Source organism: Convolutriloba macropyga, chromosome 14 (assembly GCF_964194025.1).
Source record: "Convolutriloba macropyga chromosome 14, txConMacr16.3, whole genome shotgun sequence".
Taxonomy (NCBI): Eukaryota; Metazoa; Xenacoelomorpha; order Acoela; family Convolutidae; genus Convolutriloba; species Convolutriloba macropyga.
Genome location: NC_134481.1, coordinates 22713436 through 22738360, shown reverse-complemented (window position 1 = coordinate 22738360; position 24925 = coordinate 22713436). Strand labels below are relative to the sequence as shown.

At 36.3% G+C, this 24925-nt stretch overlaps 1 protein-coding gene and 1 pseudogene across 2 annotated transcripts in view; one reads left to right on the top strand and one right to left on the bottom strand.

Annotated features, from left to right (window-relative positions):
- Window positions 1-24925, bottom strand: part of LOC142352972 (ubiquitin domain-containing protein UBFD1-like) — an 86558-nt gene that overhangs the window by 26305 nt on the left and 35328 nt on the right. The window contains exons 2-5 of one of the 2 annotated variants that reach the window (XM_075405135.1): window positions 20526-20680; window positions 15438-15736; window positions 4320-4508; window positions 3978-4076 (exon numbers count right to left, since the gene is read on the bottom strand). In XM_075405135.1, coding sequence (XP_075261250.1) covers window positions 3978-4076; window positions 4320-4508; window positions 15438-15736; window positions 20526-20670 — 732 coding nt within the window. In that variant the 5' untranslated portion in view covers window positions 20671-20680. The remainder of the gene's footprint in view (window positions 1-3977; window positions 4077-4319; window positions 4509-15437; window positions 15737-20525; window positions 20681-24925) is intronic. The other variant, XM_075405137.1, reaches the window with a different exon arrangement.
- LOC142353501 (proto-oncogene tyrosine-protein kinase Yrk pseudogene) lies at window positions 21649-23760 on the top strand (annotated as a pseudogene).

The window sequence follows — 24925 nt, the reverse complement described above, 5'->3', positions numbered from 1 at the left end:
GATTGTAGGTAGGTGGAGTTGTTGTAGCCAATCTTAGTACTGTGAAAATTTCGTCTGTATAATTCTGAGCATAACCTTTTCTGAAGGTATCGTCTGGTTTCGCTATTCGTACCAGGTCCCCCTCTTCAAATCGTGGTTTATATTTATTGTTGTCCAAAGCAATCGAAATTAAAAATGGTTCATGTTTTTTGAATACTTTATTTGGGGCTAACTTTGTAACGCGGTTAACACGACTGTTAATGATATTTACGAAATTGGGAAGCTCCTTTATATAATTCCAAGTCCATTTTTCTTCCAAGTATCTGTATATAATGTTTTTAAGTGACCGAATATTTCTTTCCGCAAACGCAGATTTGGTTTCGTTTTCGGTTGTATACAAATGAATCTTTTTGTTTTCACAGAATGTTTTGAACGCGCCCTTGAATTCGGTGCCTTTGTCTGTCCACACTTTCTCTGGTTGTTTCGTCTTTATCATTTGTTTGAAGGCTTCAACGCAATCCTTCGAATACATCGTTCTGAGAGGTTGAACACGTAAATAGCGTGATAAAACGTCAACTGCAATCAATAGGTATTTGACCCCATTGTTGTGCTTGGCTATTTTGTCCATATAGGCTACGTCCATGGACCAGATTTCGTTTATTCTGTAAGCAACTACCTTCAATCGTGGAAAACTTTTCCACGATTAGACGATATTTAGTGTATGAGTTCTTCGATTGAAGGAATTTTTCAATTTTTTTTGTGGGAAAAGCCGCTTTCCTCTTTTATGTTAGCAACACTTCCAAATGCTGCTTTTCCTTTCGTGTAAACTTTATTTAGTTTTTTGATTTCCGCTGAATGGAGTTTTCCAGCTTGTTGGCGTTTTAATTTCTTCTGCGTCTGCGAAGCCTTCCTCATCAAAGCTAGCAGTCTCTGTTTTTTCTGCTCTCTCGATAGCAGGTTTCTGTTCACTGGCTGCTCCATCTGGAAACTGACGTAGTTTTTGCTCTTTCGGAATTTTAATGAACTTCTTTGCGTAAGTATTACAAGTGAGATGTGGTGCAAGATTCAAATAATTCAATACTTGATAATCGTCAGGCAAAAGTTTTGATGATGTTTGTTGTAATGCGTAGAGGAAAGTTGATGCTGGAATGTCGGTGTTCCTTCCATTAATTAGGATTTTACCTTCAACGTCCAGTGAAATGTTGCGTGATCCGTTGATTTTCTTCAAAATTTTTTTTGCTTTTCCAAATTTGTCTTTTTCGAGAAAATCTATATCATCGATCACACTCTGACTGATTTCATCAAACTCTGTTCGTTTATTGTCGTCTGGGATACTTTGTTGCTTTTCTTTTTCATCGGAAACCATGACGTCATCTGTCTGTTGCTCTGTGTTCTTCTGTATGACCGCTTCTGGTGGCTCTTGTTTTGAAGTTCTCTGTAGAAGCGATAGTTGTTTCGACTTGTTTTTTGTTAGTGGATTGTTTAATAATTGCGAAACTTGAGGTTGTTCAGTTGTAAACATGTTGCGAGGAATGAGCACAAATTCCTCAGTTGGCATTTTTCTGGAGATACTCTAGACAAGGTCTGGCAATTAGTTGAATCAGAGAATGCCCTCTCGTTGTCTGGAATAATTTACTTCTTTCTAGAGCACTAAAATATTTTTCAGAAAGTTGTCGTAGTTGAGGTTCAAATTGTTGTAGTTCTTTCTTGTTGATTGGGACAACACCAGAGAGCACGTTCATTACACAATCGCTTAGGAACCAAATGAATTCAATATCTTGGGCTAGAAAAATTCTCTTGCTTTTCGATTTGGGGTTGCTGTTAACGCACCAGCGCTTCAGCATAAGCAAATGTCTCTTTTTCATTCGTAATTGGTGTAATAACAGCTTCCTCCGAAGGAATATAGAATACTGATGGTTCGGGACCAATGAGTTGAGAAGAAAATCGTAAGCCTTGACTTGTTTTAGGATCCAGGTCAATGATCAAATGTCCATAGGGTTGAGCTGTTGCTAATTTGTATGCGTCCTTGAGTAATTGGAGACAGTTTAACTGTTTTCCGAGGTATTCTATTTGTTGAATGTCACGCAATGATTTGAATAAAACTATATGAGTTGTGTTTAGATCAATTGTCCGCGACCATTTACTCTGTTGGAATAAGTTGTGTTTGACGTAGATCACATGAATTTTTCTGTGTCTTCCTGACGTTGCTATCTTCACAAACTCTTTGTCGTTAAAGATTTCCTCGCATGAGTCATCATAAACGAGCAGACAGTCCGAAAGCTTTTTCGTTATATCCAATCCGGAATACTTGATGAACTCAATGTGCGGTATTTTTTGTTGCATAGCTGTAAATATGTCCTGGAACTCTTTGTAGAAGTAATAAATTTTGGGAAATGCTGGGTAGAAGGACCTACCTTGCAGCATGCTGAATATGAGGTCAGTTTTCCCAGAACCACTTGGGCCTACAACCGCCATGAAGATCCTATCGTTCGTGAGAATGACTTTATTCATAATTTAGGATTTGGTAAGATATAACCAACTAGACTCGAAAGCAGTGCAATCCAAATTGATTTCTCTTCGCAACTCTCCGATATCAAGAATAGCATGGCAAAACAGAGACTAATCATGAGCACGATAATACTCACTTGAACGAAAAATATCATCTCTGATCGAGGGACTACGGTATTGGAACAGCAACGCCATGGAGGTCTCTCTCGGTTTCCATCATCAAAAACCAAGTTTGTAATACCCCCATCAATTTCGTCTCTCGTAACTCGGGTACTCATTGAAACAGTTTTATCGATTTTTACTTAACGTCTGTTTTCTGGAACTGTAATTTGAAAAATGATCTTGCTAGACAATTTTTCCAAACTCATGTTCTGATTTTGTCTTCATATATTGTCCCATCGCGCCCAAGGGCTTTTCTGAAGAAATTTATTGGCGAAATGTAGAGATTTAGAGGGGGTCGTTTTTTTACCGTGCGTGACCCCCCCCCCCCCGTGGTGTGCTACTAGTCATTTACTTATACTACTAATGTCTTTACATTCACGGCTGATATGTTAAATTTTGATTAAAAATCTGTATACGCTTTTGCTGCCTCTATTAGCTGCTCTCAAATAACCTTCATTTAGAGTGACACACACCCATTTGACCTTATCTCTTTGAATTAAAGTAAATAAAAGTCAATTTCAAAGTGATGAAGTCATTTTTGAGAGTGGGGTAAGTCAAGTGTGATCAAAAATTTAATCAAGCTAATGAACAATAAAACTCACTCCACTAAGAGCGAAAAATGACGTCACACACACATTTCAGTTGAAATTGCATGAACGAATGAAGAAAAAGCAGATTTCAAGTGGTTGTGACGTCACATGGTCGTAACAAAAATCATGACGGCGAAATAAAAAACATAGCAGGACAAGTCCTGACGTATAATTCAAAGAATTGACTTTTCAAAAACTAGACCTAGAACCAACTACGGGTGAATTGGGAAAACCATTTCTAAAAAAAATCAGATAAAAAACAACAACAAAAAAATCAATGTCAAAATGCCGCTAGCGAGAACAAAAAACCACTAGCGAGAAATGTAAATTTGATTCTAACAAAAAACTAGTCCTTGAATGGATTGGGAAAATCATTTAGGAAAAAAATCCGATCCAAAAAATTGAAAAAACAGTAAAAATCAAAGTGAAATTGCCAAGTGAAACACCATTTTCTCTCTACTTTAAAAATTAGAGCGAAAAAATTTCACGCCGCATAACCACTCGCTTTTTCGCTCCATTTCCTGTTTCGGCGTGACCAACATCACTACTCCAATTTGACTTCAAAAATCATGAAAATGTGTGAACAGATCTTAAAAAAAGACACCGCCCCAATACAATTCAAATTCTTCGAATTGTAAAAAAAACCAAGAGAAGGCCAATAATAGCCCCAGCTATCGCTGTGCGGCTATTAAAAAAACAGCATAGAAAAAGCCAATTAAGAGCATTAAGTGGACTGACCTTTATATTTTTAACCCCAGGCATTAGATTTTCCGGCTTGCCCTTGTCTATCACTTTCTTGTGCTGCGTCTGCTGACATAATGGCTCTCTCGATTTGCTCTAAAAACTGCTATTAATGAACGGACACAGTAAACTTCACCAATAAATTGTTGAAGTTGCTGGAAAATTGCTCTACCTTTTCAAAAAACATTAATGTTGAATTAATCAGCATCGTTTTCAAAGATGACAATTTCAAAAACGAGATTGGTTAAAAACGTGTTTCATGTTTCTGATTTTTTTTCCGGTGAATAAATGATCCTAAATTAATGAACAAATCTTTAAGCATGAAATTGAACCACTAACCTCATTGGGGTCGTCTAGTAATTCAGTCTTGGTGGGTACTTTGTTCACCTGCACGACATCGGACACTTTGGACCCAATGAGAAGAACCTTGCAACCCTCGACCAATGAGGAGTTGGCTATTTTGGTGTTGTCTGTAAGCATGCCTTTGTACATCAGCTTCTGAAGTGATTCAGGCACGCCTGTCGATTTCTGCAAAACAAGATCATAGTCAGTGATTTGGTCCGAAGAGCTGATCAGATATTTTGGAACGTCCGGTGCCAATTACAATCAATTGCTTAAACATTTCAGCAGAAGTAGCTCATCTAAACAAAAATTTTTTTCTTAACTCTGCTACCTGAAATTTAGCGAAAACTATTTGCAAATTGAGCTTCAAAACAAATTGTCGAGACAAAATTAAACAAAGCAAAATGCGACTAAAATCACATTAACACCCGGAAAGCAAACTCCTAAAGTATGGAACATAGGACATCAGTTTCCAATTTAGCCAAGAAGCCACTACCATTCATCTATCATTTTATTTCAAGCGTTTTACTCTTGTAGGCTCCTGTAGTGATGAACTTCATAAAAAGTTAATGCTTTAATAACCATCCGATAACTACTAATTCTCTTAGAGAACTGACAAAATTTAGCAAAAAATTTTTGAAGTTTCTGCCTCAACATATATTCGATCCATAAATAAAACAAAAAAAATATCAAAACAAAACAAACTCATCCTAAAAGAATCGACCATATAAAAAGTTTTTGATGCAGCCAAGAAGTTACCATTCATCTATTGTTTACTTTTCTCTCCAAGCCTTCAATCTTGAAGGTTTCTGTACAGCAAATTACGAGGAAAATACCTCGAAAACCATCCCGAAGAAAGGAAACATACCTGGTCGATTGCCAGAAAATAGCCGTCATTGATTCCCATAACCCCGATTGCGATGATAACAACAGAAAACTGAATCGTTTTACAAAAACATTAATCAAAACCGAGCTACTTTGATTGGACTTCGTAATTTAATCCTGTTTCTTAACGAGCGGATACCAGGATTAGTATCAATACCGATGTACATAGTAACTAAGACAAATTAAAACGAAGTTCAAATACTGCGCATCCAAAATATGGTCGATTTCGTTTTCCGACACTGACAGTTGTAGCAGAATGAGGGTGCACTGAAGCTAGCCTAGAAAATTAAAACAGATTTCACTCAAAATGTTGAACGAGCTATGAACTAAGGTAAATAAGAACAAACAACTGTTCGACAAAGTAAAAAAGAAACCCTGACCAACAATTCAAAGAATTTTCATTGACTGAACAAACAACTAGACCAAGAATAGACAATGAAAGAATTGGGAAGCCTATTAAGAAAAAATCTCAAAAAAAAATTGAAAGTAAACACAGAAGAGAAATTGCCGCATGTGCACAAAAAACACAACAGAGGATGTTAATTTTTGTTCAAACACCGTTTTCTTACTTTACTTGAAAAATCGAGCACAAAACTTTCACGGCGCAAAACCGCTCGCGTTTTCTCTTCCCTTCATGTTTCGGCGTGATCAAAATCACTACTCTAATTTGACTTCAAAAATTGCAGCGTGCAAATGTGTGAAAATACATCGCCCCAATACAATTCAAATTCTTTGAATTGTACAAATATAGCACAAATCTTGAAAAACATTTCAAAGAATTGAAAGAACTAAAAAAACTCAATCAGATCACTTATACAGCAAAAAAAACATTAAAAAATGGACACGTATAAGAGAAAGGAAAAAGGTAAAAGAAACCAAGAATTTTTAAAAAGAAGAATACTTGGAATAACTAGTGGTGTCAATTTTATTAAAACCACTGAAAGTCAGACAACAACACCATTCAAAATACACATCCTGACAAATAATTCAGAAAACGGAAACTATTGGTTTTATTGCCAAGTAGAACCAATAAGGAAAACAAACTTACAAAAAGACAGAAAATTACAAAAAAATCAGACAAAATGTGAAAAAAAACTATTCAAAAATGACATCGAATAATTTTAAACAAATAATCATAAATTGCAGTGCTTGAAAACATTTATCTATTCAACATTGAGAAAGCACTGAGAAAGACAGAGACGAAGGTTAAAACAACAACTAACAACGAAGAATAACAGGAAAACCAATTGACGTATGAGAAAGCCGAGGAGACCTGTCACGGGAGAAATTAGGTGACAAAAAGATACGGGCAATCAATAAACAATTAGGATAACAAACAGTGCCAACTTATAAAAACCACAACACATCAACCGCCTACAAGAAATAGAGTAAAATATTGTTCATTAGACTGCCAATTGGATCGGTCATTTATGATACTAGATGCCAATACAAAAAGAACAACGAAAAAACACAAAAACACACTAATAATTTATGAAAGCAGATTGTGCAAGTCAAAAAATACCTATCAACAACAGAGTTTAATTACGTCTTATTAGAAAACCAATGCGATGTCTTCAATGCAACTATGTGATATGACAAAAAGAACAATACAGTCGAAACTCAATAGTCGCTAACATGATTTGAAGACAATTAGTGTTGGAGTCACAAATACCAATAGGTATAAAAGAATATACATTCAATTATGCCTCATTAGAATTCGGGTAATGGTTGTCATTAATGGCACTAAAAGACAAAACAAAACAACAATTAAGGGTCAAACTTCAAAAATCAATCAATTATTACTTTTTGAAAAAAAATCTATATAATCCCATGAACTCCAACCATTAACTACCTTAATTTTTCTCATAAGATCGGCGACAAGCATCGCCATTAATGACACCATGTTAGAAGACAGCAAAATGGAGCAAAACTCAGAACATCACAATAATTTTTTGAAAACAAGTGGTAATCAAGTTACAAGTACCAAGCGCAAAAAATTGCAGCAACAAATTTATTTCAGTGATTCCTGATAAGCAAGCCCATGAGTATCACTCATGACACTAAGAGACGATATAACAAACAAAACTGGCAGATTGCCAGAAAATAGCCGCAACAGCTTCGTGGATCTGCAGTCTCAAAAAAACAGTAAATACAGACCAAAAATTCGTCTTTTCATTGCAGGCTGATATGTTAAATTTTAATTAAAAATCTGTATAAGTTTTTCCCACCTCTATTAGCAGCTCTCAAATAACATTCATTTAGAGTGACACACACCCATTTGACCTTAACTCTTTGAATTAAAGGAAATAAAAGTCAATTTCAAAGTGATGAAGTCATTTTTGAGAGTGCGGTAAGTCAAGTGTGATAAAAAATTTAATCAAGCTAATGAACAATAAAACTCACTCCACTAAGAGCGAAAAATGACGTCACACACACATTTCAGTTGAAATTGCATGAGCGAATGAACAAAAAGCAGATTTAAAGTGGTAGTGACGTCATATGGTCGTAAATAAAATCTCGACGAAACAAAAAACACAGCCGGACAAATTCCGGAAGCGACTCGAAGCATCAAAACTTCAAAAAAAAACGTAAATGCAGCTGAAGCAATTACCTTTTGCATTAAACCATTAACTCATTACCTAACCAGGTCTGATCTAAAAATTGGTGAAATTTAAATCACTATCACCAAGAGAAACAAAATGCAGCAAATTTTATACTGGTAGCGTTTGGTAACGTTAAAAAAGTCCGAAATAATTAGGATGATCAAAATACTGCCAGGCTGAAAACGCTGACAGGGCTATCAAATGCATTCAAATAATTCATGATTCCAATCTCAGAGGTCTCGAAAGGAAACGGCGGATAATCTTAGAAACTTAGAAGTTAAATATTTCAAAAAAGAATTCTCAAAATTAAGAAGCAGAAAATCACTACAATTAGATTTCTAATCACTAAAATTAAGACAAAAGCAACACATACTTCGTCCTTGATGTATATATTCCAGACATGTTTTCAAACTAACTCAAAAATTGAAATCATAGAGAAGACAAGCAACAGAATACTAATCAAAGGAAAAAAATTGTTCAAAAACAATTCCAAAGAAAATTGCAAAAAATGGTAAAAATTTGAAATTTTGGAACAGGTTTTCTAACAAACTCGCAAAAATAATTTATGATGAATGAAATCAATTGCAAACCAAGGAAACGTTGAAAATCTAACAAAAATCATTCAGTTTTTTAACAACTGAAAACGGAATATAAATGTAGCTGCCAGGACAAAGCCAGAATGATACAAACTAGAATGTGAAAAATATGGACACAGTGTAAAGAACACAGTAACAAGACTAATTCTTGATTTTTGAAAGTTAAAAATCAAAATTAAAAATAAAATAATGAAGAAAAACGAATACATTTTATTGTTCAGATTTCGAGACATAGTAAAGACAACGAGTCATCCGAGACAATGATTCATCCACCCGAACAGAACAAAAAAAGAAAAAGGAAAATTTAAACATACAAAAATTTGCATAAAAATGTTCAATAAATTTTTGAGACCGCATTTATGAAAATTTTTCAATGAAAAACATAACTGTCTCAAATACTTAGCGCCAAAAAACGATTGAATTTACATTGAAACGGAATTGAAGTCCACAAAACGATTAGTTCTAGTAATTAAAACCAAAATACAAACAAAAATGCGAAAAAATGGTAAAAAAAACTTCCAAAACCAGATTGGCATATGTACAATTTTATAACATAAAATTACATCCAGGTAGAAAGCGTTGAGTATATGAATTATAAAAGGTGAGTTGCTATATGAAACGATTTTTGACAAAAAGAAGGCTGAAAGATTCAAAAAGGAAGAAATTACTAGAAAACAGCCAAAAATTAACTAAAAAATCAAGAAATATGTGCCAATTTTGAACTTCAAACGTATTTTCAGGCTCTGTAAAACACTGTGGTATCAATTTCCGAGGTTTAACTTTCAACACAGCATCGAGAAAATACTTCGACAAAAACCAAAATAAACAAAGCTGGCAGATTGCCAGAAAAAAGCCGCAATAGCTTCATAGATCTGCAGTCTCAAAAAAACATTAAAAAAGACAGACCAAAAATAATTGTCTTTTCATTGAAGGCTGATATGTTATATTTTGATTAAAAATCTTTATAAGTTTCTGCTGCCTCTATTAGCTGCGCTCTAATAGCCTTCATTTAGAGTGACACATACCCATTTGACCTTCTCTCTTCGAATTAAAGTAAATAAAAGTCAATTTCAAAGTGATGAAGTCATTTTTGAGAGTGAGGTAAGTCAAGTGTGATCAAAAATTTAATCAAGCTAATGAACAATAAAACTCACTCCACTAAGAGCGAAAAATGACGTCACACACACATTTCAGTTGAAATTGCATGAGCGAATGAACAAAAAGCAGATTTAAAGTGGTAGTGACGTCATATGGTCGTAAATAAAATCTCGACGAAACAAAAAACACAGCCGGAAGAATTCCGGAAGCGACTCGAAGCATCAAAACTTCAAAAAAAAACGTAAATGCAGCTGAAGCAATTACCTTTTGCATTAAACCATTAACTCATTACCTAACCAGGTCTGATCTAAAAATTGGTGAAATTTAAATCACTATCACCAAGAGAAACAAAATGCAGCAAATTTTATACTGGTAGCGTTTGGTAACGTTAAAAAAGTCCGAAATAATTAGGAGGATCAAAATACTGCCAGGCTGAAAACGCTGACAGGGCTATCAAATGCATTCAAATAATTCATGATTCCAATCTCAGAGGTCTCGAAAGGAAACGGCGGATAATCTTAGAAACTTAGAAGTTAAATTTTTCAAAAAAGAATTCTCAAAATTAAGAAGCAGAAAATCACTACAATTAGATTTCTAATCACTAAAATTAAGACAAAAGCAACACATACTTCGTCCTTGATGTATATATTCCAGACACTCAAAAATTGAAATCATAGAGAAGACAAGCAACAGAATACTAATCAAAGGAAAAAAATTGTTCAAAAACAATTCCAAAGAAAATTGCAAAAAATGGTAAAAATTTGAAATTTTGGAACAGGTTTTCTAACAAACTCGCAAAAATAATTTATGATGAATGAAATCAATTGCAAACCAAGGAAACGTTGAAAATCTAACAAAAATCATTCAGTTTTTTAACAACTGAAAACGGAATATAAATGTAGCTGCCAGGACAAAGCCAGAATGATACAAACTAGAATGTGAAAAATATGGACACAGGTAAAGAACACAGTAACAAGACTAATTCTTGATTTTTGAAAGTTAAAAATCAAAATTAAAAATAAAATAATGAAGAAAAACGAATACATTTTATTGTTCAGAATTCGAGACATAGTAAAGACAACGAGTCATCCGAGACAATGATTCATCCACCCGAACAGAACAAAAAAAGAAAAAGGAAAATTTAAACATACAACAATTTGCATAAAAATGTTCAATAAATTTTTGAGACCGCATTTATGAAAATTTTTCAATGAAAAACATAACTGTCTCAAATACTTAGCGCCAAAAAACGATTGAATTTATATTGAAACGGAATTGAAATCCACAAAACGATTAGTTCTAGTAATTAAAACCAAAATACAAACAAAAATGCGAAAAAATGGTAAAAAAACTTCCAAAATCAGATTAGCATATGTAAAATTTTATAACACAAAATTACATCCAGGTAGAAAGCGTTGAGTATATGAATTATAAAAGGTGAGTTGCTATATGAAATGATTTTTGACAAAAAGAAGGCTGAAAGATTCAAAAAGGAAGAAATTACTAGAAAAAAGCCAAAAATTAACTACAAAATCAAGAAATATGTGCCAATTTTGAACTTCAAACGTATTTTCAGGCTCTGTAAAACACTGTGGTATCAATTTCCGAGGTTTAACTTTCAATACAGCATCGAGAAAATATTTCGACAAAAACCAAAATAAACAAAGCTGGCAGATTGCCAGAAAAAAGCCGCAATAGCTTCATAGATCTGCAGTCTCAAAAAAACATTAAAAAAGACAGACCAAAAATAATTGTCTTTTCATTGAAGGCTGATATGTTATATTTTGATTAAAAATCTTTATAAGTTTCTGCTGCCTCTATTAGCTGCGCTCTAATAGCCTTCATTTGGAGTGACGCACACCCATTTGAACTTATTTCTGTGAATTAAAGTAAATAAAAGTCACTTTCAAAGTGAGGAAGTCATTTTTGTGAGTGAGGTAAGTCAAGCGTACCTGCCAGCTGTTTGTAATTTGGTTTTTGTCGAAACATTTTCTCGATGCTGTATTGAAATGTAAACCTCGGAAATTGATACCACAGTGTTTTACAGAGTCTGAAAATACGTTTGAAGTTCAAAATTGGCACATTTCTTGATTTTTTAGTTAACGAAAAAAAAAACAACCAAGAGAAAGCCAACAATAGCCCCAGCTATCGCTGTGCGGCTATTAATAAACAAAAATGGGCCACTTGGACGAAAAAACGGCTAAAAACGGTTATCTATATGTGCCATTCAGTCAAAAATTACTTTTCAAAGTCAAAAAGTCATTCACTAAACGCAGCGCATGATCAAAAAACTTCTCGCATGATCAAAAAACGTTCAAAAGAAATTAGTTCACATGGCAATTTTACTCACTTTCGCTTTTAGGTCAAAACATCGTCTGAACGAATAGTACTTCCGTTAAAAAAACCTTAAGAAAACCAATACTCCTCTTCGAATCGAAAAAACCAAGAGTCAAAAACCAAGGTCAATAATAGCCCCAGCTATCGCTGTGCGGCTATTAAAAAGAACAAATACTTTGCAAACAAATAGTAATAAAAACAGCCATAAAAACTATTATCTGCCCTCTGAGAGGTACACATAATTGCATCTGTAAACCATTAGAACACATATATAGATATAAAAATTGTGGAAAAATATCTCTGTAAACATTAGTCATATAGCAACAATATAGCAAAAAAATTCAAAACAGCAATTTGTTTTAAAAAATCACACTGCATTTTTAAACAGTTGTAAAAAACTCAACAAGCTTAAGCTACTCTCCTTTTTCGCTACTTCACTACTTCAGCGTGATTCATATCAAAAAATCGAAAAAAGAGGTCTTAAACAGACAGCCCAATTGTGATAATCAATTATGACATTCAATGTCAAAATTCTTGAACTTTCATTCACCATTTATTTGAGTCGCAATTAATGTTATATGGTGCTCATTTTGTTGATATATTTGAATGATGTGTTAAAATCGAATGACTTTAATATTTGAATGACTTTAAGATCACAATCAAACGAATAAGACCAGGCAACGAAATCAATTGATCAATTGAATACTCTTTCCAAACCTCTTGCCATGCTGCACTTTATGTGAGTCTAGACGACCCAGAAGTAACCAAAGATAAGAGCGATATGTAACGATAAGTATGCAATTATTCAAAGTATGCAATACCACTAGAATCGATTTGATATTTCATTTGACTATCGCAATTTTCAGTTGACATTTGCAGTGAAATGCCGCCACTTGAATTCACGAACTTAAAATTGTGAGAGATAAATTTAGATCACGAAAAACTCAAAAACTCAAGGGCGTACAAGTAGCTCAAAATTAGGAAGGTAAAATAACACTCGAGTTAGGAATGTAAAAGTTAAAAAAGTGTCAAAAAATTGCGTAAACACGACTACAAAAAATGCTGAAACAGACGCCTGCCTCATCAAATTTAGGGAAACCAAAATGCACGAAATGAACGTTTTATAGTTCAATTCCAACCATTTCAGTAAAGTAAATAAAAAATTTTAGATCTTTTTGATGACTTTTAATAGCCCCTGCCATCAGCTAGCGTATGCAATTAAGCACAGCTGACTGAAATTGAATGACAGGGGTTTAAGCCATGTTTGCCAGAGTTCCGGAAAATGGCCTCCATAGATTCTCATAACTCCTGTTGGGATTGAAAGAAGAACAAAAATCTGAAATCGATTACGCTACAAAAACATTTTGAAGTGCGAACCATTTTCATTGGGCTGGTTAGCTGGACATACTCCCATTTAGTTAAAACCAAGTTCAAACACGGGGGTCCCAAACTGGTCTTTTTGGCTTCACCCCACTTCTAATTTTGATTTCCTTTATCGACATTAACGTCCCAAATTATGTTTTAATATAATTAAACATATTTCTCTTTTTAACAATGAACCTTTCTATCTAGTCCTATCACTTCAAGGCCTTATATGGGCTTGACTTTATTGCCCAAGGATGAGAAAAATGTAATTTATTTTGTCCACATAATGTAGACTTTCAAAAGTACATTTAGTATTAAAACTACCTGTCTATCTTTTGGGTATTTGATTTTCTCATGACAAACGGAATTTGTATTTAAAAAAAAGGACCGTGTACACCATCCGGCAACGATGGATGTAGGTCGGAAAACAAGGGATGATGAGTAGCACTTAACCGAATGCTGCACTCCAAGCTGTTCCCCTCCAGACAGTGCAAAGACGGCCCAGTCACAAAAATAACTACCAAGTGGAGAGGAAAGCACCTATAAATATATATAGCACACAGAGGGAACTGGTATGGAAGGATTAAAATAAAAATGGAATATCAAGGAATCAGCAAAGGAATAAAGTTAAGCAGCCAAAAACTCAGTGCAGCCTTCCCTCCTCCACGACAGCGCTAATCGAAGTCTCACTGAGAACACGAGGCTTGAGGGCGCGACATCCCCTCAAGCAGAGATTACAATCCTCAGAAGTGCGAAGCTGATTTTCGTTCCGATGTAGCTTATAGTGTCGGTGTACGTCTCTTCGCGTTTTTCGCTGATCTTGGTTGCGAGTTGTTTCATTACGCGCGATGCTGATGGCCCAGCATCGCCCGAGCAAGCAAAAACAAGTGCGTTGAAGCTGCTGTGTTCGGTTTCGCTCTTCGTGCTTATTTCGATTGATGCTCTCGTGATATTGATATGCATCTTTTATGGTCTTAGGTCAGCTCTTCGCGTGGGGTTTGAAAATCTTCACGTCGAAGAAAGTGCGATTAAAGCGGGAGCCCCACAGACCGTTTGCCTTGATGTCCAGTCGAGCGTCATCATCAGTAGTGGTAGAATTACTCGAGAAAATTTCTCCATCGAGCGACTAAGTTTTGGCTCTATCTGGACATCGTGGCAAACGTCATCTATCAGGTTTGCAAACACGTCTCTGATTTCGTTGTGTCGTAGGTGCGTATACCCGCCTTTGGCGCAATGTAGGGCATGGCTGAGGCGGTACTCATTATAAATTTAGGGCACCGGTACTCATTATAAATTTATATACAATTCTATGCTGACTTTTTTTGCTCTGCACGTGCCACCAAGCTCCACAAGTATTGTATCTTGATTGAATCTTAACGTATTACTTTTTATTGCTTAGGTGTAAAAAATGGCTCCCGGGCCTTGGAATTTATAAAACTGAAAAAAAACACAACAATGAATTGTCAAGTTATAAACGAGTTGACAAAATTCATTCTTAAATTGAAACTTTTCAGATTTGATTTTCGTTTCAGCTCTCGGCCCTGTACAAAGCAAAATCCGACTTTATTCAAAAAAATCTTTCAAAAGAATAATCAATGTGACAAGTGGATATAGAAAAGACAGTTAACTTATTTAGCGTTAAACATTATTTCAACAAAGTCATTGTACTAATATATTATGCCACAAGAGTCACATTACAGACAATGATTCTGTTCAATTTACATTGCTTTGCCGAGCAAATGCTGGTTCGAGCACAATGGGACTAGATTGAAACAAGCCTAGGAAAGTAAACCAAGATTCTATTCAAAATTTTGAACAAGCGGTGAACAAATGGAAATCAAAAGAGATTATGTGTTCAAATCTGTCAAGAAATAATTTGAGTAGCCGACAAAAACCCAAAACCTAACAAAAACAAAGTGGGAGTGGGTAGGAGCAGCATATTAAGGAAGTGGATTAGTGGCAAAAAGTGAAGCGAGTATAAAAGGGTATCCAAGCTATATAAAATTTACCTTTACACCGCGAGTTTACGCATACAAAGTTTGATGGGTTATGGGAAGGGGAGCAGTGCTGGGGAAAATTTGAGGGTCAGACGAAAAAAAAAACTATCAGACAAAAAATAAGTATAAAAATTGCATTAAAAACCGGCAGTATCACATATAAGGCTAGGAACTTCGTTTGAGAGCAATTAAAAACCAATTTACAGGTGCAACTCGTCAGAAAAGAATTGATACCTGTAATTGCATTTTGAGATCAAGCACCGTCTTGGATTTGGACACTTTTGTGTCATAGATAGTCTTGTTGTAGGCAACTTTAATTGTGATAAATTCTTCCGGTTTCTCCTCTTCTTTAACTACATCTAATGCCTCTTCTGATGACCCTTTCACCTCTGCACCTGTTTGACTGCTGTCTTCTGCTGGGTTCAATTCTGTGTCGTTTTCCTTCGAGTCGACAGGTGGAGGTATTTCTGAGGTATCAGTGACAACCTTTGAGTCTAAACTTGTCCTCGCTTTCTTCCCATCTGGTTCAGTTCCTAGTAAACAGTATAACAATATTAATAATTGTTTCCAGCAATCATCAAACTATTTGAAACAACTCATACCTTGCACTTAAAAGTTACAGATACATTGCACTAAAAACGTCATCTATGAGAGAACACTATAAGGCAGATGCCACCTCATCATAATTGAATTAGTTTTAAAATCAAGAACGAAAAACTCTTTACACTGATACTCGTTAACCTGTCAAGGTAATTGAAGATCAACGCTAAAAAATGGGGAAAAATCTTCATCGGAAATTTGCAGTTGAAATTCTGACTATAATAAACTCTGAGCATTGATCAAATAATATATTACGCACGGAAAAAAGATTTTGCTTTTTTTGGGCAACCACCGGTTGAAAAACGAAGCTTAACTACAGCAACCAGAAATATTGAACTGATTGAAGTTTGCATATAGTGAAACATTTAAGTTTGGAAGTGATTACGGATTCCTTTTAAACTACTCTATTTAAACGAATAGGCAAAACACATTCGGCCTATAACAGTGATCATGTCGCAGTTAACGGTAGCAGCTAATCGAAAGATAAAAACAGAACTAGAGTCGGATACGGAACCATTCAAGTAATTCAATTATTATTTTTGTATTGAAGCACAAATTGAAGTTAAAGCGGACCATCACATTGAAACTGTAAACAGAAAAATCTATCAACCAATCTCTGCATGGATTTTGTGCCGAAAAACTTGATTGACAAAATCTTTTCCAGCAATTTCAAATATAAACATAACCGACAAAACGTCGGAAGAATTGCTCTAGAACTACTAGTGGGAGCTCTAATCAATTGCAGCCTGCTTCAGTCGGGAGGGGGAGCCTAAATGGGACTAAGAAGTTCAAATAACCACATTAGAGGTTAACATATCAAAAAAGCAACACTTCAACGTCCCAGGAATACTGATTTGATAAACATTATGACTGTAGTGTAATTTAATAGTTATAACTGATAAAAAAATATCAGCAAAAGAACAAAAAGTTAATCAATTTAATCAAAATAAACAGTTAACAACAACCGATTGTAGGAAAAAATGCGAACGACAGGCGGGGCAGTTTAATTGAGGCAGTGTAGCTTAGACCTGTCCAAGATCTTAACCACTAAGATACAATGGCGTTGCTTCTTTTTCGCTCAAAATAGCATTTATTTTAGCAACAAACTTTATTTCGAGAAGAACTAAAGACAACCTTGACACTGAGAATTCAAGAACTGAACAGTGGAAAAGTTTACGAAGGTTCTAAAACAAAATTTTCCATAAAAAGACAAGTTTAGCGCAGAAAAACAGTGTATCACGTGTAACACAGATCAATTTTAATGTAACACAGATAAATTTGTATGGGTGCAAAACATTCCAAGTAAGGAGGGGTTCGAACCCGGGAACTCCGGCGTACTAGACTGAATCATTACCTTCTCGGTTATCAGGGCCTTGCCGTAGCTTATCTTACAATCGCGTTTGTTTTAACAACAGACCTAATTTCTGAATAAGAGCAAATTGGCTCTAGCAAAAAAGAATGACTTAACAGTTTCAAGCCTAAAAATTAACAATTTAATGACCAAAAATTTCAAAAAAAATCAATTACCGTTATTTTCCTATATTTTACTTCAAAAAAAAACGTTTCTATCCGTCTCTCAGCTTTCTGCTGGTTAAACACTATTACACGCACATTTCTTCTGCATCAAAGAGATTTTTTGGAAAAATGAACATAATCGACCAAACGTTGGAAGAATTGCTCTCGAACGACTAGTGGGAGCTCTGATCAATTACAGCCTGCTTCAGTCGGGCGGGGGGAGCCTAAATGGGACTGAGAAGTTCAATAGTTGACTTCAAGTAACCACATTAGAGGTTAATATATACCACTAATAAGATTTAAAGTGAAAAAAGGCACTAGTTTCGGCGCACTTTTCATTTGATTTGGAGTAGTAAATTGCCGCCAATTGAGTTCAGCTGCTTGAAATTGTGATTGAGAGAATTTTAGATCACGCGAAATGCAAAAAGTCAAGGGCGTAAAAGTCACTCGAAAGGTCAAAACGGTCAAGCAAAAGTTTTGCATAAAAAAGAAACGTTTACAATAATTGCTTCTCAACGAGAGCAATTAATCACTTCACGCAAATTAGAATTCACGCAAAATAGCAAAATCAACAATGCGAAAAGGAAAACTAAAAACAGAAAATTTCTTTTTAAATTCTAGGGTTGTTTTGCTGCGAAATTCTCCTCATATCATCAGACATAATAATCATTAGAGTATTTTCAAAACCTGACATGTTAAAAAAACATGAAATGAACATCATGAAATGAACATCAAATGAAATGAACATCAAATCAACCAAATTCATTATTTTTTAAAAAAGAAATCTTTTCTTATCTGCCTTATTTGTTTACTTTATCTTGTCAGAGCACATAGTTCGGACTACACTCCTCTAGTAAAATGAAATAAAGATGAATCGGAGAGTAAGACTTTATGGATTGCCAAGTTGAAAAATTAAATACCCAAGTTCATACTATTTTTGAAAATGATAAATTATTTTCCACTTCACTGTAATTTGAACATGCTCTTCAAACGAACTTTTTTTAGTCTTTGGGCGCTGCTTTAAATCGAAAAAGTAAATAGTATCTGAAACTCATGTGAACAAAAGAAGAAAGAAGATATTTTCTTCATATCACATAAACTATATAATTTTACCATATCTTTAAAAACACTAAAAGAGAGTGATATAGCCAAAACCTCAAATTTAAAGATAACCAGTGTTCTTTAACGCTCCTAAATAAGACTGTTCAAGACCAGCTTTCAAAGTTTCTTTACTTGTTGGATACAACTAGAAGCTGAGTGCAAAAACCATCAGAAGTCATAAATTAGAAAAATTACTTAGTATTTCCAACAAGTTGCGGCTTTAAATATGTCCAATACCATGACTGTGTGTTTCTATATCTTGCTGATAAAATTTCTGAGATTTTGAATATTATGTTTCCCATTGAGCTAATAAAACAAAAAATGACAAACATTTCGAAAAACTTCAAAAAAATCATTTCAGAATTCTGTCAATTTTACAATTACCGATACAATTGTCTACAGACGTTCACATCAATTTTTCCAGAGAAAAAAATCAAGAAATTTGAGAACGGTGAGAAACATTGAGTGATCAGATGCCAAAAAAGTTAATTTTGACGTCGGGGTTTGTTTGTTTGCGAGCTTGTGCGGTTGTATATAAGTGTCCTTGTGTTTGTTATTTGCGTGATATGTGTATTAGCGATAGAGAGAAAAGAGTTAGTCCGGGAAATTCTTTTCCTTTAAATGAGGCAGAGTGCAAAAACTCAAGAAATCATGTCAAGATTACTTATTTGCTACAAGTTGCTATAAAGGAAGTCCAAAGCTAAAACTGTGTGTTATTATGTCTCTTTGATGACACAACTAAGAGATTTTCAAAAATTGTCCCATTATGCTCATGCAAAATCAAAATTAAAAACAAACAAAACAAACAAACAAGACTTAAATGAACAGAGGGGAACCTTGATTGTTGGCCAATTGCCAAAAACAAAATAAAACACTTTTTTGTCTTGGGCTTTGTATTTTTGTGTTGGCGTTTTCTTGTGTAATGTGAGGTGAGTTTTTATGGTTTTTCTGTCCACCTTTCAAATTGTACTACATCTGGCTTTCTAGAAATTGCTGAAGAGCTGTCGTTTTCCGCTGAAAAAAAGACGGTATTTTTCGGTCCAAACACTACAAGTTATTTTCTCCAATGCAAGTTGTTTCCGGATACTCCCAAAAGTTTCTCAGACAGAATTTAGAAGTTACTTGATAAATGTTAAAAAAAACTCTGTGCTAAGCACAGACTCCAACGAGCCGTCTTGTTAATATTATGCCTTTTGTTAGCAAATTTTCCGTTTGTTTTTAGCAATACACAGGTTGGGTATTTACTTTTTTGGCGTCTTTCTAAACAAAAAGTGAAACGAGGAGAGACAAAAACATGGTCTGAAAACAAATTGTTGGAACTCCAATCTGTTGCAGCCTGCTTCAGTCGGGTGAGGGGAGGGGTGAACTATAATTTTTAAAGGGGCTTCAAATGAAGTCATTGAGGTTTTTATAACATTACACCCACTAATAAAATTTAATGTGAAAAAAAACACAAATTTTGGCGCACCTTTGATTTGACTTTTAGCAGTGAACTGCCGCCTTTTCAGTTCAGCTGCTGAAAACTCTGAAAGAGAGAAATCGCAAAACAAAGCAAAAGTTACTCGAAAAGTCAAATCAGTCAAGCAAAAATTTTGTATAAAAAAGACCAACACGTTTACAATAATTGCTTCTAACTTCTTTCGAGAGCAATTAATTAGGATAAATGAAATATTGTTCGACATAAATCCATTATGTGCTATCTAACTCATAACTTGTAAGTGGGGTTTACAAAACGTACTTAAATAGAACAGAGGAAAAATGAATTATTTGAGATCTTTTATGCGAGCGTCCGCTGAATTGATTTAGCAAACTCTATGACAAAGGTTTGAACCTAGTACGTTTATGAAAGTATCGCATTTCATTTAATGTAACCAGCAACGAAAAAGTTAGCATTATATGATTTTCAGAGTTATCGGCCTTAGTGACTTTTTTGGGACACCGGTGGAAAAGTGCGGACAATCTCATTAGACAGTCGTGTTAACGAACATTAAATACCGTTTTCATTTAGACCATAAAGTTAACTTTTTCAGGGCTACACAAATTTTGTCTATAAAGGGCGGGGTACGACCAGAGATACAATATTTGCTCATCCAGCTGATCGATGACCTTGGGTGGAAATTGCACTGGTGGGTGGACCTGTATGTATGTCTCCGTTCATCTCATTTTCTTCGGCTGCTCCAACAACTGCCCCATCTTGCACAGACCCAACTCTGTTCTCCTCACTCTTCTGGCCCTCACAATTGTCACTCATACACACATCTGAAGACATAAAAAACAGTCAATCGCGAATATTGTGATTCGAAAAATATGACTCGGTTTAAATTGGTCTGCTTCTTTTGAAAGAAAATTCAGAGTGGGGCCGCAACCACTTCTTTGTTTAACCGAACGACTAGGACCAGTCCTGGAAACAAAATAGCTGGGTAAAAATTTACTGAATACTACAATTTTTCTATAGGTTTCTTACTACAGGTTTCTTACTTCAGCTTGTCAGCATGAATTTATTCATCAAAAACAGACAATGGGCTTTCATAAAAATGCTTTTTAAAAAATTGACCAAATGTCACGCTCGATACCATCGCAACAATTCAATTTCAAAATGAAACGCGTTGTGTTGGCTCGGCTGACGACGTGTTCTTCGAAATTGGCTGGCTACTTCGAAAGCTACCATTCAGAGGCATTCAAGCTTAATTGTTCACTTCAAATTAAAAAAAAATAAAACAAGGACCTTGGACGACGCGATTAAGCGAGTGTTGAGCATTTACTCTCCCCTCACCGCGCGCTTAGTGGGTATATAACTTACGCTCCCCTCCCCAGGCGGACGCGTTTTTTAACGTGGAAACACGCTATAAAACAACACACAATTGGTAAGTGGGGGCATAAAAACCACTTAGTAACAGAATAGGGATCTTTTCCGTTTGTGCATCCCCTTCGCTTATTGGGTGCATATTATTTGCACCCCCCAGACGCACGTGCCATATTCTTACATAATGATTTACAATTTAATGGCACGTGCTTTTTAACTGGGGCGCATAACGTACTGGGGCGGGGGGGGGGGGGCACAAACGAAAAAATTCCAGAATAGATCTATGTTTCATATGAATTAGTTAGGAGGTTAGATTCTAAAACAACCTGACTATGCAAGGCATCCAACGGTCAACGCAAGAGCAATCAGATTATTTATTTAGAACTTTTTAACTCGGGGATTTGGAGGGTTAAACTGTCCAACATTTATGACAGCAGCCACGTGCAAAATAATCGTGCTTTTAAACATCTAATAATCCGTCAGCACGCGTCAAAAAAGCGCAAATTACACAATCTTAAAATGGTTAGAAAACAAAGTTCAGTACAGCCAGCATAGCCACAGTGGGTAACCCCGACATTGCAAAATAGGTATAACTGTTTTTGATAGCTTCTGCCAGAAGATCCCAATCTCGTTAGAGACTAGACCCTCGTCCAGCCGTTCCCATTATACCCCCCCCCACCTCACATCCCATTACCTCCAGCTTACTGGTCATATAACGGGTACCCCCCCCCCCCTTATGGCATGCTAGCATTCATGGGGGGGGGGCTATATGTTATATGACCAGTAAGCTGGTGGTAATGGGACTCCTCCTCCCCCTCTCCCACAACAATAACGCCTCTATAGGGGGGCTATAGTTTATCTGACCACTAAGCTAAGGGGGGGGGGGCTATAATGGGAAAGACCCCGAGAGCTATAATGGGAAAGAACCCAGTAACGATACCATATTTTGGGATATATATGTTGCATGTGGCGGTTATCTAACAAAACATTGAAACGTAGGATCCTAATAAACACATTACAGACGCAAGACTAAAAACTTGTAAGGCCGACAGCAGGGTGGGTGGGTGGGTGGGTGGTTGGGTGGGGGGGGTGGGTGGGTGGGGGGGGGGGGGGGGGTGAAAGTAATAAGTGCTTATTCATCAGAAACAATCAGATCATAGTGCAGCAACTTATACATTCCAGCTATCCTGTTGTTGACTCAAAGAGGTACTTTTATCATGGGTTGCAACGGAACAAAACCAGCCAGAGAATTGCCGTCTGAACCCGATAAAACAGAAGCACGCGACCCATCACCCTCCCCAAAGAAAGAAAATGGCAAGGAATTAGTATACATAGCACAACATGATTGGGAGGGCACAACTGATAAAGAACTCACGCTGCAAAAGGGTGACGAAATCATTGTCGTCGATCGGAAAAACTCGGACTGGTGGCATGGTCGGATTGGAGATCGAGAAGGAATATTTCCTTCCAAATTTGTAATCTCAAAGGAAAACGACTTAGGTCCCTGGTTCCATCCTAAAACTACCCGTAAAGAAGCCGAGCGGTTGCTTTTAGACGCGAAGGTCGGGACGTTCTTGATTCGACCACGTGAAACCACAAGTAACGGATCTCAGGGTTACTCGCTATCAGTGCGAGCATTACAGCCTGCAGAGCAGAACCGAGATTTAGACATCCGACATTACAAAATAAACGTAGCAGAGAGCACGCAGACCAAAATGTTTTTCATATCAGAGAAATCTCAGTTCCCGTCTCTGAAGGATATGGTAACCTTTTACAAAGAAACTGACGATGTTGGATTATGTATAAAACTTGGAGATCCATTACCAGTACCAACGCCACACTTGAATGATCTGAGCTTGGAAACGGCCGACCAATGGGAAATCCCTAAAAATGAGATTAACTTAATCGAACAGCTAGGTTCCGGTCAGTTCGGCGAAGTCTGGCTAGCTTTATGGCGTGGTAAGACCAAAGTTGCCGTCAAAACTTTGAAACCAGGAACAATGAAGCCTGAAAGTTTCATGAGCGAAGCACATCTAATGAAAAAGTTGCAACATAAGCACTTAATACGCTTATATGCTGTATGTTCGAAAGAGGAGCCGATGTATATAGTTACAGAGCTGGCACAAAAAGGCTGCCTTCTCAAATTCCTCAGAGAGGGAGAGGGTAGACGCTTTGAGTTCCCGCAGTTAATTGGGATGGGCGCTGATATTTCAGATGCCATGGTCTACTTAGAGTCTCTTAACTACATTCACCGAGATCTGGCAGCTAGAAATGTTCTGGTAGACGAACAGTACTCGTGCAAAGTTTGTGACTTCGGACTGGCAAGATGTCTGAAACACGAAGAGAACACGTATTTAGCGAGTAAAGGAAGTAAATTCCCAATTAAATGGACAGCTCCCGAAGCTATTACTTATGGCCACTTTACGATCAAGTCTGACGTGTGGTCATTCGGAGTTGTCATTTATGAGCTAGTTACGAGAGGCAAAGTCCCCTATCCTGGTAAGTACATGCACTTTTTTCTGGATAGAGTTTAAGGGTATTTCCTCATACCATCTCCCATCATTTTATGTGGAGATATAAGAATATAGCGTTTCCCATTATAGTCGGTACATCATGCTTTACCTTCTCTCTGATAAGCAATTTTTGGATCATTTGTTTGCACCCCCAGCCGCACGTGGCCATATTTTTACATAATGATTTACTATGCAATGGCAAGTGCTCTGTAACTGGGGGATGCATAACGCACTGTGGGGCACAAATGGAGAAGATCCGAAGAAATTGCCAAATACAAAACGCATTAATTTCGACGAATGACGCAAAGTAATGAGGGAGTGTCTCGTACTCAATTGTTCAGGGCTCAGTTTTGGAATGATGCCCGGAACTGATTGTTATAGCGCAGAAGTAGAAAGAGCACGTGTAAGAAAATAGCACGTGCGCCTGGGGGGTCATAAAAAATTTATGCCCACTAAGCGGGGGGGGGGGGGGGGCATAGTGATGCTCATTCACTTGCGGCAAATTGAGTTCTACTGTCGCTCTTTTTATACATTTTAGATCGTATTTTGACGAATTTGTTATTCAGTTAGGTATTAAAACGTATCAAATATCTGGAACAGGCTAAAAACTTTATCCTTTAGCCTCTAACGGTTGCAAAACTTAGCCGTAGGGGTTAACTCAATGCATGCTGCCGTTAGAAGCCACAGGGGCCACTAACATTTTTTTTAAGAATCGCAAGCGCTGGAAAGTTTGATCTACTCTGTTTTGCCACCCCCCGCTCAGTGGGCTTATATCTTTTACTCGCAGCAGTAGCAACAATTTGTAGAGATACATCTTGACTTTCTCGTTCATTTTGTTCGACAGATTTCTCAGATAAAAAAGAAACTTAAAAGAAACTTGTTGGTCTTTTTTATTCGATTTTCCAAATGATCAGACCATGTGAGCGAAGTATTGACAACCACAACAAGGTCGGTTACCGAGTATGATAATTCTAGAGGTCCTCCTGCAAGTCGAAAACTGGGTATACGTCCTTTAATGACTAATCGAGAACATTTATTTGGGGCCAGCTCCATCTTGTTTTTTTTCACCCATCGTGCAACTTGTTCGAGGTCGGATTGAATCTGTGACTCAAGATTTCCGTGTGCCAAGAGTTTGCAACAATCCGCAAACAGAAAAGGATTGCCGAACTCGGCGACAACAGGAAGATCAT